The sequence below is a fragment of the Austrofundulus limnaeus genome, unplaced genomic scaffold (genome assembly GCF_001266775.1).
Source record: "Austrofundulus limnaeus strain Quisiro unplaced genomic scaffold, Austrofundulus_limnaeus-1.0 Scaffold20, whole genome shotgun sequence".
NCBI lineage: Eukaryota > Metazoa > Chordata > Actinopteri > Cyprinodontiformes > Rivulidae > Austrofundulus > Austrofundulus limnaeus.
Window position 1 is genome coordinate 1,506,023 of NW_013952422.1, and position 15,421 is coordinate 1,521,443.

Consider the following 15,421-nt stretch of genomic DNA (forward strand, 5'->3'; position numbering starts at 1 on the left):
CCAACCTCTAATCTATCTATCATCCATCCATCCATCCATCCATCCACCTATCCATCCTCTAATCTATCCAACCATCCATCCATCCTCTAATCTATCCATCCATCCATCCATCCATCCATCCATCCATCCATCCTCTAATCCATCCATCCATCCATCCATCCATCCATCCATCCATCCATCCATTCATCCATCCTCTAATCTATCCAACCATCCATCCATCCATCCTCTAATCTATCCATCCATCCATCCATCCATCCATCCATCCATCCATCCATCCATCCATGTTTTTCTTCTTCATTCTGTGTTGTGAGGTAGCTGATGCCTGTCATCAGAAGTCACTGTGTGAGGCAGGGTTCATCTGAACCAGTCACAACTGTTTGAGCTCAGAACCAAACTTTAACCAGGCCTTGTTCTGCTGGAAAGGCATGGAGATAAACTGACCAGAATCACAGGAGCTGGAAAGTCAAATATGTGTGAAATTGTGTTGTCCAGGTCTTTTTATCTGCTGTGGTGGTATGCCTCTCAGGTAGTGAGAGAGTCAGTGTCTGATACAGTATTCCTTTTGTTTTCTGCAGAGTAACTTGTTCACAGGCATCTGTCTGTTCTTTGTTTTGAGCTCCTCTGTAGGATTTCTACCAACACAAACTGAGATCCTGCTCTTATTTAATCTTTAAATGTGCATGAAACACTTCAACACTGACAAGGTGAACCTCTTCAGTTTAACTGAACTGATTGTTGCGACACGACTCCTTTGTGTTTGCAGGTTCCCCGCTGAGTGATGAAGTACATTTGATGTGTTCCCAGAATGTGTTAGCTCTCTCACAGCACTCATCACCTATCACAACAGGTATTTGTAACAGTGTCAGCTGGTGTTAGCTTCCTCAGATGTCAAAGAACTCTGTAATTTTACAAAACATGAACAATTAAGGCTACATTGGAGGACTAGGAAGCAGAAACTTGGCATTGCTGCATTTTCTGTCTCAAGTGGTGAAAACAACAAATGAAAGTTTGCTATTACCAACAAAACTCAGCAACTTTTCTAATAAAGACTCAAATGTGTCAAAATGTACTTAAGACACTTTAATTGTTCAGAAAAATCTAATTATAATATTTTGGTATGTGACCTCAAATATTGTCTGTTTCTGAAACTAAAACAGACAAGCTGTGCTTTCTCATCATTTTTCTAACCCAAACAAGACAAAACAAAGCATGGAAATCGAAAAAATAGAATAAAACAATAATATCTGATTTAAAAAAATATATGTTTATGTTGTCCTCAACTGCAGAAAGAACAACTTAAAGAATAATGGTGTCTGTGTTGTCAATCACACACTAACAGATGGGATAATCTTGGCCAACGATCATATTCTAATAAAAGCATTTTGAGTTCATGTTGTTGGAGAGGAAGTATGACTTCTTAATAACTATTAAATCATCTCAGATCTGCTGCATGGAGGCCAGACAGTTAAATAATCTCTTCCTGGTTTGAAAGAGAAGAAGTCAAAGACAGACACCTTGTGGTTATAAAGTAACATTACATTTCGGTTCATTTCTGTGAAACAGAACAATAAATTACAAAACAAATCATTAACATTTATTTTAATAAATGTACAGTAAAAAATAATAAATATTTGAACAAGTTTTTTAATACCCAAACACCTGCTGAAATTTTTGAAAGCCTGGTGATTTGTCTTTAAAAGATCAAAAAGAAGAAAAACTTTCTAACATTAAGTTACCTTTGAGTTTTTTTAATCAGAATGTTTTTTTTGTCTTTAAGGAAGAAGACGTTTCAGTGCAGTTTTCCAACAGACTGAAAACTACATGAGGATATTTATCAGATATATTAGTTCAAGATTCAAGATTTAAAGTGTTTATTGTCATATGCGTAGATGAAAAACATGTTTCACTGAGCAATGAAATTCCTACTTTGTCGTCCATTTTTGAATGCCGAGAGAAAAGCATATTAGAAAAAGAAACGAATCATCACTGAAAGGACACAAACAATGTTGATTAAATAAAAAAAGAAACTAAGGATAATAACATTTGAAGGGAACAATATAATAATGGCAACAAGAAGGGAACTGTACAATCTGTTTTTAAAGTGTAATGTGCACATGTGCAATAACAATAATAGTCTGAATAATGTTACGTTCAGCTGTTTAAGAGTCTGGTGGCACTTGGGAAAAACGAGTTCTTGTATCTGGAGGTTCTGCATGTCACACTTTTGTAATCTCTAATAATAATAATCCAATAATCTCTAATAAATCTTTAATAAGGAGGACGTTCAAGCATGGACGCCACTTCGCAAAAAAGATTTTATCTTTTTGTCAGAAAACTGAACATTATTAATCCTCGGAGCTGAGTTATGGGAGCAGTCTTGATTGCTGCCCTCTGGGTGTGTGAGAAATATTATCACTGACACCATTTTATTCTTTTATTCTCATTCATCTGTGTTTTCTCGTGGGACTGAACCGAACCAAAGGAAACAAAGGTTTTAGAAAATAAACAGAAACTTTAGAGCTCTTGGGTGTCCATGTGAACAAATAAAAGCCAGATGAGGACAAAGGACACCAGAGAATCAGCTAAAGGACAATGAAGATGCTGTAACAATGATGACAGTGAGAATGTCTCACATTTCAGATGACAAAAACACAAATAACAAAATAACAGGAGCACCATGTTGGCTTAGAGATTAATGTAGTTGCCTCGCAGCACAGAATATGTGTAAAAATACATATATTCAAGTTTGCATATGTAGTGAAAATAGGAGTTATTTTTATACTTTGAACAATTATCAATGCTATCAACATGGTATTTTTCAACACTTTAAGTACACAGTGACACTGCTTGAAGTTTTACCAGGGCCTGGAAACTTGCAAATGAAAATTAACATTTTATTTTTTGTTATAAAATGTTATTAATTCGAGTAACAATCAGTGTTTTCATTAGTCAGGGTCAGTGTGTGTTTAATCAGAAAACCAAGGTTACAAAAACACTGAAGAAACTGTTTTTGTGTGAACTGTATCTGATAACTGGAGCAGTGATAAAAGCACGAGTTAATGCTTCATTTGAGAGAGAGAGAACTGTTCAGCAGTGCAAAAGCTTTTCTAATATGTGAAGAAAAAAATCCTCTCCAGCTGATTGAGTAAAAGTACTCACAAGTACTACAGCTGTTATGTCACAGACACCAAGCTGCCAGTACTTCTACGTCAGTTTACTAATTGGCTCAAGGATCTATAATTATCTTGAGCTTTACCCCGGGTTAGACATGGTGTCCTGGTGACAGTCAGGTCACTGTTAGATGATGTTTTTTTCCCCCTCATTTGAACTTTTAATTTTCTTTTTGTTATAAAGCAATTGATCTGAAAATTGTGGAGATTTTCTTTCCTTTTTCAAACAGCAGGAGTCACTGTTCAAACATGGAAAAACTTCTGTCAGCATTTCCCCAAAGCTGAACAACAATAAACTGAATCAATTGTTGCAGCTTTGCTGAATCCTAGAAGTTTTATGAGATCTGTTGATGTGTGAGCAAAGGAGCAGGAAGTCGGGTCTGAAGCAGACACACAAGCCTGATGTGTGTCCAAACTGGAACTGCTTGTAAAACTTCCTCCTTCACCCTGTGACCCCAGATAAGGCCCAGCAGAAAATACCAACATTCCCCAAAGTGATACAATATACAGAGAAAGTATCTCACGTTTTAGACCTGGAAAACATTTATGTAGTTTGTTGGTCACATAATCACTGGCTCATCTTATAAAAGAAAAGAAAATACACAAAATTTAGTATTACCTGTTTTCATTTTTTTATTTTTGTTATTAAACATATCTGGATAAAGCCTGACATCCCTAGGAAGATAAAGTTATTCTCAGTAAAATACAGAGTAGCTCTTTGAGTATGTGTTGTAAATGACTGTCAGTTACCACATCAAGTGTCAGCACCATAAACTGATTTATAATCACGTTTTCGTATGTTAAGGTGAGTTATCTGTGGCGGCCATCTCGATTTGATTTGGCTTCAAAAGTAAACCAGTTGTTGTGGTACATCCAGTTATTATTCCCTGAAAGTGTTGCTAAAATCTGCCCAGTGCTTTATGAGATATTTTGCTAACAGACAGTAGATGAAGGGAAACACTGTGTTAACGAGGCTCAGGTGTTGGTCTCATCTGGTAATTAACTGAGTACTGAGGTGTAAAATGAAGTGATCCAACCACCTGTTAGTTCGGAGAGGGGGCGTGGCTTGTCCTCAGCGCTTCTGAAGGTGACCACGCCCAATCAGCTGGTTCCTGTCTGAAGTCCAGAGACGCTGTTGAGCAAACTTTTCCGGGCTGCTCTCCAGTTTCACGGTGAGCCCCGTGCTGTTGGGTGTAGGTTTGGTTCTGTTAAAGTCCGCAGGTGGGTGCCGTCATGTCCCTGACGGACCAGCAGTGGTGTCCCACGAGCGTCCAGGTAACGGTGCTCCAAGCCAGAGGCCTCCGGATCAAAGGGAAAAACGGCACCAATGACGCCTACGCGGTCATGCAGGTGGGCAAGGAGAAGTTCCAGACGTCCGTGGTGGAGAAGAGCGTGACTCCGGTGTGGAAGGAGGAGGCCACGTTCGACCTGCCGCAGCTGCTGCAGGGGGGGGGAGGAGGAGGAGGAGGAAAGGGACCCGACCGGAGCACCCTGCACGTCCACGTCCTGCACCGAGCCCTGGTGGGTCCAGACAAGCTGCTGGGTCAGGCTGTCATCAACCTGTTGCAGCTGAGTGAGGATCAAGGCCGGGAGAAGACTGAGTGAGTGCACACTGACAGAAACATCTTTTAATGGGAAATCACTCATTTTAAAGGTACTCATTGCAAAATATGGAATAAAACTTCAAATAAGGTTCATCCTGAACTAGATCAAATGGTGCAGTCTGAAAGAGTATTTATTTTATTTTATAGCACACCTTTATATATATATATATATATATATATATATATATAAATGAAGCAAGAGAAACTTTAACATTGCATGCATAAAAAGTATAGAACAAGTCGCTAAAAGCCTGTTAGATTCTTCAGTTGTTTTTGTTTATCTCAGTAAAGTTTATTCCAGCAGTTTTCCAGACATGATTTAGATTTTCTAAAATGCGGGTCCACATTTAATGTAAACACATCACTTAGCAGAGTCCCTCAAACCACAGGAAACCTGGAGTCACATGACTGACTTTCATTAGTCTGTAGAAAAACAAATGTGGCCGACAATTTTGTTTACTTCAGTTGTTTCTGTAAACAAAGTTGGTAGTTGTTATCTGGTCACAATTTCCTTGGAAATATCTAAGTTCAGGACATGTTAAGCCTTGATATGAGAGAAATAAAGTTCAGTTTTTGTTTTCTTACTTTATGATTTATTTATTTTAGTCTGATCTTAAGGATTTTGCATTGAGTACCTTAAAGGCTGGGAACTTGAGGATGACAAAAATGAATGCATCAACAATAAAGCGGGAATGGAACAGTAAACAAATGAGAACATGCATTTTTGATTATGTATTTTTTTACCATAAATTATATTTTTATAATGATTTATTATTGGGTGAATTTGGTATTCTTGTCTCAAGTACAGATTTTCTTACTTTACAGTTGATGTGTAAAACCTGTTCCTGTGCCTGTACACCTAAGAGGAACGAATCATTTTAAATATAACTAAACATTTAAAAAAGCTTTTTATAAAAAAGGTTAAAAGCAAGCTTCAGAATAAAGTTTCTTTTAAATGAGTTTGCCAAGTTCTCCTCGTTAGTTTGGTTCTCAAACATGAATTAAAACAGCTTTCGTGAGCAGTCAGGTATGTCTTATCCATCTGTTTTTGGCTCTGATTTCCCTGAAGTGAGGTTAGTAAAGCAGAATAAGGTTGTTTTGTTGTTTCCTAACAACTAAACAGGGAACTCATGTGAGTCGGAGTAAACAAACTGATCTGCATCACAAAGGAGCTACTTTTTGGTGTTTGTCTCCGGCAGTAGCGCTGCACCTGTGGACCTCCCAGAACAAATCTCTTTAATCCATCTTAAACTCTCAGTAAGCTTGTGATCAAACTCATAAATTGGCAGGTTTTTCATACACACGTGGTTTTGCCTTCCAGTGGCTCTGTTGGTTTGTAACAAAATCTCATAAACCACAAGGCTGGCTTTAACGAAACTTGGGTGCACCTTTTTTATTCTATCTTTTTGAAGTCAGCATGGCCTCCACAGCTACCTTTTTAGTAAAAACAAAAATTGGCTACAACTCCGTTAAGTTTAAAGTGATATAAATTCCTTGAAGGAATGCTGGGCCTTCGACATCGTCTCAAGTGTCCTTCAGAAGTGAGGAATGTTGCTCTTTCCGAGCGCGTGCACACACAGGCATGCACCGCTGCACAGGCCGGTTTTAATAGCTTTGTTTGATAATTGTTGCCCACTTGCCCCGGTGCCGCTTGAGGGATTTGTTCCCGTGGCAGCAGCCGCCCTGAAGGATGCCAAGCAGCATTACTTACTCAGGCTAATGAATGCAGCACGCTCAGATTTATTTTCATCGACTCGGCTCAAGTCCTCCATCGTCAACGAGAGACGTTTCCCAAAAATGATCCAAGCCTCTGCCTGAATTAGATTTTGCTCCTAAACATGTTTTTGTGTTTCATAAAAAAAGGGAATCAGGTATTGGTTTGTTGGGTTTTTGTGCTCCATTCTGGTCTTGGTTTTCCTCTGAAAGACATTTTTCCAAAGTTTTAGTTTCTTGAAGCCTTCATGACAAATCTGTTGGGCTTCTCTGCACACAGACAGTGAAATGGCTCATTTTAAGCAGGAAATTTTCTTTTTTTCTTTATTTTTAGAGCAGCCAGTCTCTGTCTTTTCAGATGTATTATAACTAATGACCCATCAAACACTAAATATTTCATGTTGTTTAAAATGCAAGACTAACCCGCCCATCACTGAAATGTTTTAAGTGTGAGTAAAAATCCCTCAATGTGTGATTCAAAAGCAGCAGGCTGTGTGCTTAAAGTGTATCTTAACCCCCCCCCCCCCCCCCCTGTGAAAAGATAACTCCACCCCAAGGTGAAATTTGAAAAATGCATCAAAGTGGTTAGGGGAGGGGGTTGGAGAGTGGAGGTGTGGCCAGGACGAGAGAATGTGACAGCTAGCATTAGCATAATTGATGCTACATGGAGAGTGACCACAGTATTGCAGATATTTACATCTCTGAACGGTCTGAGGTGGAGGATTTTCACCCCCCTCCTCACCAGAGGCAGAGAGAGACTTGATCAAGTCAGCTCAGTCTGGGACTGACTCATGTTTGCTCCCTCGATCAGGACATGAAGCTCCAACAGCCTTGGCTGAGCTGTCCGCCTCACACCGCACCGGACAGATGAGGAGGAGCGCTCCGCGACAGCCTGACAGAAAAAAATAAAAGCATACAGCTGCAGCTGCTCACAAGATCGCTAGTTTAAATCAGGAATAAAAGTGTTGGGTCTTGTTTGACTGAAATTTGGTCCATTAGGGCTGCAGCTGACCCCTGTCTTTCTGCCTTTTTTCCCCTCCTCCCCTCCCGCTGTGCAGGATGTACTGCTGGTGTGTGTGTGTGTGTGTGGAGAGGGGGAGAGAGAGAATCGCAGCAGTCACCTTTCCCCACCCGAGGCTGAAGGTCAACAGACGATCATGCTAAGCTTGCTAACTGTTCCACCCTCTGACTGCTGCAGGGGCGTGTCTTAGAGAGAGGCTTTTATACCAGAACACAGCCGCTGTGACGAAACCGTGGAGAAGACACGTCACCGTGGAGAGCTGTTAACCAATATGCAAATTAGCCTGCAGTACCACTGCTCTACCCATATGAGCAGCAAAAACATGTTTTTAGACCAAATATTACAGATTTGAACAAATAAGCACAAAAACATCAAAATTAGCACAGAAAAAGTACTATATAACATTTTAGACACATTCTAGGCAGTTTATCAGCTAAAAAAAGTTAATTTTGGGGTAAGTTACTCTTTAAAGACATTAACTTTATTTTTCTGTTTCCCGTCTGTTTAACGTCTCGGATTATTTCATGCAACGTGAGGCTCCATTTTTATGAAACGTTTGCCACAACGACTGTGAACAAAGTATTCCTTGAAGGAATGTACATCTCTAGTTCATTCCAGAGTTTCAAACTCGATGAGAGGAGACAAAGTTGGAGCTGTTTTTGGTCAAACCTTAAAGGCATGGTGGGAAATCATGAAACACTGAGATCTTGAAAAGTATTTTAGCCCACCAAACTCAAAATGTAAAGTAGCTGCTGAACGTCTGAGGATTGAGAATGTCATTAAAATCTGTCAGATATTTTGCTAACAATGTTGAGGTAATGCCAAACTTTTAAGCAACATTTGCTCTTGGAGTATGTTGTAAATAACTCAACTACTACCGCTACAAATTTTACTATTCCAATTTTTAAAAAACGTAATTTAAACAGAAAATTGGCAAATCTCATAAACCCATATTTTATTCACAAACGTGTCAAATGGTTAATTGAAGAAATCGTAACATTTTAGGTACAAAAATCATTATTTTGATATGAAGTAGGAGAAATGCAAAGTAAAAGAGCATAAAGTTTAGTTGTCATTGCATGTTTTTATTTTAACGTTTTTATTCATCAAGATTTTCTTTGTGAATTCAGCAGCTCATCTGTGTGAATGATTTTGTCTGTGAGCTCGACGAGTTCAGCCTGAAGTCTCAGTCCAGCGTTGGCCTTGGCATTCCTGACGGTTTTTATCAATGAAAAAACAAACAGTGAAAGTTACCCAAGTTCAGCTTTTTGTTTTTTCCTCAGGGTGACACCACAGTGACTGCACACGGTCTTCAATCACAGAAGTACAGAGAGGATACGCTGCTTTTCTGAAAGAAAAACTTCTTAAGTTGTTTTTGTAAAAGATGGTAGAAAATTATTACTGGTGAAGCAGTTTCTTGATTTGTTCAGGTCATCTGAACCTCACAATCTGCCAGCACTTAAACTAGGTGTCGCTTAATATCTATAAAACTGACCGACTGATAGTAATTTTTGTTTTTGCTATGGTTGATTGCCTGAGGCAGCCATCTTGAAAGGAGGTCATAAGATATGAAGCGTAGATGTGCGTTCAGTTTCAATAAAATGTATCCAGTTTCAACAACATTGCTTTTCTTTATGGTGATGACAAATGTTAAAACAGTCGTAAGCAAATGAATTGTATTCTTGAGCTTTTTTTTTTAAACAAAACAGGAACTAAAACATGTGCACAAGGGCATAAATTTAAAACGTATAAGGTATTTTATTCCATTAACTCAGGATTTAGCTGTTGATTTGCCACAGCTGTTAGTTTCTCTGGTGATTTAGCACCGCTGCTCTCTGCTTCACAAACACAACCAGACTTTTAACAGTTTCAGTTTTCAGGGACATTATCTCCATCGAGCTGTTTTACTTATTCAGCTGTTCTCCCACTCGCAGCTGCGCTGTGTGATAAGAAAGGCATGAGTCATCCTGGTTATTGTGTTCTGCACTCAGAAGGGGATGTGTGGAGAAAAGTCTGTTGAAAAATGTTCAGCAGGTCCAGTCATCCATTATCCTGCTCCTGGTTCTGTTTGTCCAGCACGACGGTACGTTTTCTACCGCTCAGATTAGCTGCAGAGCGTCATCCTTATCACCGTGTTCAGTAAAAGTCAGTTTAATTCCACCTTCAGGCACAGTGTTTGGTGCTCCACCCGTCCAACGTCACACACTCTAATGCAACTTCCCCTCTGATTCAACTGAAGGAACTTGGTTCTTCTCATTTTTGTTTGTTGTTGAGACGTCCATGCAGGGAATCAATATGCAGTCTGCTGCAGCCAAACTATTGTTCTAAACTTTTACCTTCTGCTTGTTAAAATACAATGAGATGCTGTTTGGTTGCTGTTGTTTTTCATGGTTGGTGCAGTGGTTTGCAGCAAGTTTCTGGTTCACAGACCAGCTGGAGCATTTGTGTTTTTGTGCTTCCTTTTGCTTATTCTTGCCGAAACCATACATTTTAAGGTTAATTTGTAATTCTAGTTTGTCACTAAAGAGCATGAATGGTTCTTATTTGTCTTACTGGAGAAATACGAAAAATCCTTTTTTTGTTTCAGCCACTAAACACATTTTGTTGTGTACTTGGAGTCTCTAGAAGTGCAGAAAGGTTGACTTGAGCCTCCCCTGATGCAGCACGGATATCCTTACATTCAGTTTGAGTCATATTTTTAAACCCGTTCAGTTTTCTATGACGATTTCTGAACTATTATCATAGAATTCATGACAAAACTGCCAAATATTGTCTGGACTTGTCAGCTAAAATTTGGTGGTCTTCATTCTCCTCTGGCTCCAACATGCAAGTCTGGATGGACAAGTCTTCCTTTGTTGACATCATTTAATAATTTTCTGCATAAAAGAATAAATAAAAAAAATTCTGTGCAGCTATATAGTTGTAAACCCCTCTATCAAACCAGAATGAACTGGTCTGGATGCTGGGGTGGGTGCAGAACCTCATTTGGATTTAAAGAGACAGCCTCAAAATGAGTTGATCTGAGACACACCTGAGAAAATGGGTGAAAGAGGGGCTTGTGGAGTTACATTGTAGTTCCACTTTATGTAGACCCCAAATGAAGGATTTAAATGTGACAAACGATGTCTTATTTTTTTTGTCTTCCAAATCAGGTGTGTTTTGAACAGAGAAAACTCTTCAGCATGCAGGATAGTTATCCTGAAGGATCAGGATTGGACACCCCATCCTACGACCAGTTTACCTTTTGACTCAAGAAAATTTATGGTTGGTCAGAGCCACAAAAAAATCTTATTTTGGATTCATTCTGTCTGTTGAAATATATTTTTGGTTTAAAGGCCTGTGAGAGCTGCTCCATTTGAGTTTGTAAATTACATTTGTTAGATCCTTAAAGTGCTGTACAGCATTTTAAATTATTTTAAATTGTAAAATATTTGTTTTCAAAATATAACTAACTAAACATTCTTGTTTCCTGTGTCTGCCGCAGAGCCTCAGTGTTGGATCCAACTTTGTGTTTGGAAGTGCTCTTGTGTTGCAGTTCTGCAAAAAAAAACCCATCTGTTTAAAGAAAAGAAGTCGAAGAGTTTTAAGTTATCAATGGAAAAATCTGCATTTTGTTTAATGAAATGTGAGGAAATCATGAATGTTTGTTGAAAACATTTTAGAAAGTAGCTCAACCTTCAATTATTTACTGTTACTTACCATTTTTTGACTATCTTGCTGGCATTATTGTTATAACTACCAGTAAATAAAACACATGTTCTACATACTAACATAAAACACTCAGATTTATGACTGCACAGAATGCAATAACTCACATCATATACTCAGTAATACAAAAGATGCATTAGGAAGAAAATTCATAAATCAAAATTCTTGTCAAATCTGATATTGTAGAGCTGCACCTGCAATTGATTTAGGAGTCTTCTTCAGTTCTTTATTTTTAAAACTTCTTAGATTAAAATACTGAGGCGAGGTCAGACTTGAGGTGGAGAAATGTGTCCAGTGATTCTGTTGAATCTCTTCTCACCTTCCTCTACTCTGGGAGTGTTAATTAGTTAAATTTCTGCAGCACTAAGCAGCTCCCACAGCTGTTTATTAACTTCAGGCTTCATGACTCAGTTTGTTATTCTTTAAAAACCGAGCCACACTAACAAGTGGTAAGTCTGAGGACTAAACCTACTCAATTTCAACATTTTAACATGATTTGAAGGTTTTAAATTTTGTAGTGTGCATCATGGAGATTTTTAACTTTTATTGCTCTAAATTAACTTAAAAAAGCATAAATGCACAAATCTTAATTTAAAGCTTCCTATTTTTTAATGTCATCTTTTTGCACTGAGGCTTCAGCGCTAACCACTGAGCTGCCGTGCTGCTAAATGCAACAGCATCAGAATATTAGATTTATTGAAGTGCATAGAAACAACTCTTCCAGGGATGGTTTCCTCCATGAACACACCTGGTCTTAAATTAGGATGAACCAAGGCATTCTTTTACATGAAAATTATATATATTATTTTTAAAATGCGAAACCTGTCACAATACTGTAGAATACACCTTGTTTTATTGTTAGAGAGCACTTATTATAAAAAGTAGATTCTACATTTGCATGATCCATTTTCATATCTGAGCAGTGTTTAAAGAACTGGACAATCTTGAAGAATTTCCACTCATGTAAATAGTCGAGGTCTTGAACGTTTTCAATCACATCTCGTTCATCCATGAGTTGGAGGCAGGGGAGCCGACGGCACTGAGCTCTGCAGATTCCAGGAAGAGGCGGGTTCCCTCCTCCAGTTTGTTTGTGCCACACATCTGAAGCATTCCTGAGGAAGGAGGAGGATGAATCTCAAACTAAATAACTTTTTACAGGACTGGGAGGCTGGGGGTTGTAACAAACTACTCTGTTTATGACAAACGCTTTTCAGGAAGATTGGAAACTGAGAGAATAAAGATTTCGGTGCGTCTGCTGAAGTCTTTTAGACAGGAAACATTCAGAGAACCAAACAGGACAGACACACAAGTATGCAACACACACACACTCACTCCGTGTGCCCCTTACTCATTTCCTCTGGAATCCAGATTTCAGCCGATTGTCTTTTTTTTTGTGATGAGCTGTTCTCAGTTTTTTTGTCTTGTCAGCACATTTTATGCTGACTTCACCTTTTTTTATTTAATTTTTCTCCTCCTTTGTGAAACCTTCTGATCCTGAGAAAGAACCTTGACAAAGTTAATGCAGTAGACATCTTTAGGACTTTACATATTTATTGCCTGCGTGTCAAGAAAGGCTACAACTCTGTCAATTTTGTGGCTGAGCTAAAATCTGGTGTGGTTGTAGCTGAGTCATCCTCAACACATCAAGTCCTAACCAACCATTTAAGATCTGTGCTCAAATCTTTGGTTTAAGGCGGCAAACGAAACACATTCCTAAGGAGGAATCCTAGTTTCATTTGTATTTAATATTAGCTGAACTTTCCTTTTTTTAATGTAAAAATTTATCCATGTTCAGAGATCGTTCTTGGCAGTCTGCTCGGGTTAATGCCATCTGATACTTGTCTGTTTGAAAGGTAAAGATGGGGTTAATAGGAGATTTGTGACCCTGAGTAGTTTAAGTTTGTTGAAAAGTGAAGGCTAATCACAGTGGATTAAAAACAAACTCTTTTAGGTTCTCTGTTTAACGGTCTGGAACATGCAGGATAAACACATACAAAGGAGGTTGTTGGGCTTAAATATGTGGAGGAAACAACTGATGAAGATGTCACATTTTTTAATTAATTTGTGCAACTTTTGACAAATATAACCAAGCTTTAAAACAATTCAGAAACTAAGTGACAAAATTTATAAGCTTTTTTTTTTAAACAAAAACCTGCCTCTTGTTGTCTTATTGATTGACATCCAATAATGTATCTAACAGATGGTTTAAGTTGCTGGACAAGACGGGCAAGCCCGACAAGGAGCGAGGAGAGGTGCTTCTGGACGTGCAGTTCATGAGGAACAACCTGACCGCCAGCATGTTTGACCTCTCAGCGGCAGGAAAATCCCGCTCTCGCCTGGGCAAGATTAAGGACAAAGTTCGTGGCAAGAAAAAGGAGTCGGACTCGGCGTCGAGCGTCGTGCCGTCCCTAACTCAGGTTCTGACGGACAGCGAAGAGGAGGGAGACGCCGAGGGAAGGGAAGGCAAAGACGGCAAATCGAAGAAGCACAAGATGAAGTCTTTGTTTTCTCCGAAGTCCAACCTGCAGAAGAACATGTCTCAGTCCATGTCTGTTCTGCCGGGGAAGAACTCCTCTCTGAGCGGCAGCCAGTCATCTGGTCTGAACGTCGACTCCTCTGAGGGTCAGAACTCTTTTTTTTTTTTTTCAAATTTATTTATCATAATTATTTTTTTTGTCACTGTCATTAATTTACTCATGTGCTTACAGGGAAAAAGAAGTTCAAGTTTTCGTTACATAAACGCTCCGGCAGCTCAGACGGCAAAACCTCCACCTTCGGCCATCAGAAACAGGCTCCTGTGGAGCAGAGCAACCTGTGCATCAATGGAAACCATGTTTACTGCGAGGAGCCGCAGCCTCGAACGACTCGTGCCGGCTCCAACTTCAGCCTGATCAGTTCAGGCCACGGATCCATGGAGGACGTCCCTGAAGACTCTCCTCCGTCTGTGGACTCTCTGAAAGCAGCGAGACAGTACTCACCCTGGATGGAAGAGGAGGAAGATGCAGATGAGTCAAAGGAGGAAGCGGAAGAGGAGAGACAGAAAAAAGAAGAGACTCTGAGGAGACAGCAGGAGGAGTTGGAGAAATTTGAAAAGGAGAAGCTGAGACGAGAGGAAGAAATGAGATTAAAGGCTCAAAACGAGGAAGAGGAAAGGAAAAGGGGGGAAGAGATGAGGAAGCAACAAGAGGAGCTGCAGAGGCTGGCTGAGGAGAAGCTAAGAGAAGAGAGAAGAGAGGCTGAAGAGGAGAGAGCTAAAAGGGAGGAAGAAGAGAGAATAATAGTTCAAAGGGAGGAAGAGGAAAGAAAAAGAAGAGAGGAAGAAATGGAGGAGATGCACAGGCAACAGGTTGAACTTGAGAGGTTGGCAAAGGAGGAAAAGTTGAAACAAGAGGAAGAAGAGAGGAGACGGGTTGAAGAAGAGAGGATAAAAGTTCAAAGGGAGGAGGAGGAGAGGCTAGCTCAGGAGAAGGCAAGACAAGAAGAGCAAAAACGATTGGCAGAGGAAATGAAAAAACTTGAGGAAGAAAAAAGGCAAAAAGAGGAAGAAGACAGGATTAACAGAGAGGAGGAGGAGAAGGCCCAAGAGAGAAAGAGACAGGAGGAGGAGCACAGATTGGCTGAGGACAAGAGATTAGAGGAAGAAGAAAAGGAGAGGGTTAGAAGGGAAAATGAGAGGGCAGAAGAGGAGAGGAGGCGAAAAGAGGAGCTGGTGAGAAAACAAGAACAAAAGAGACAAATGGAGGAAGAGGAGAGGGCTAGGAAAGAGAGGGAAGAACATGAGAAGTTCATGGAAGAAAAGAGGAGGGTTGAGGCAGAGGAGAAGGCTAGAAAGGATGAAGAGGAAAGAGCCAGGATGGAGGAAGAACAAAGGCAGAGAGAGCAGCAGGAAGAGGAGAGGAGGAGAGAAGAGGAGATGCTGAGGAGACGAGAAGAGCTTGAAAAGTTGGCTCAGGAAAAGCTGAGACAGGAAGAAGAAAGAAGAGAGGCTGAAAGGGCTAAAGAGGAGGAGAGAGTTAGGAAAGAGGAGGCAAGGAAACAGGAGGAGGAAAGAATTAGGAAAGAGGAGGAAATGAAAGAGGAGGCAAGGAGACAGGAGGAGGAGAGAGTTAGAAAAGAGGAGGAAATGAAAGAGGAGGCAAGGAGACAGGAGGAGGAGAGAGTTAGAAAAGAGGAGGAAATGAAAGAGGAGGCAAGGAGACAGGAGG

General features: G+C 39.8%; 1 protein-coding gene across 1 annotated transcript in view; it reads left to right on the plus strand.

Moving 5' to 3' along the window:
- Positions 1 to 4,241: 4,241 nt before the first annotated feature.
- rab11fip1b (RAB11 family interacting protein 1 (class I) b) overlaps positions 4,242 to 15,421 on the plus strand; it is a 16,498-nt gene continuing 5,318 nt past the window's right edge. Inside the window, exons 1-3 of the mRNA XM_014003661.1 lie at positions 4,242 to 4,771; positions 13,417 to 13,838; positions 13,925 to 15,375. Coding sequence (XP_013859115.1) covers positions 4,404 to 4,771; positions 13,417 to 13,838; positions 13,925 to 15,375 — 2,241 coding nt within the window. The 5' untranslated portion in view covers positions 4,242 to 4,403. The remainder of the gene's footprint in view (positions 4,772 to 13,416; positions 13,839 to 13,924; positions 15,376 to 15,421) is intronic.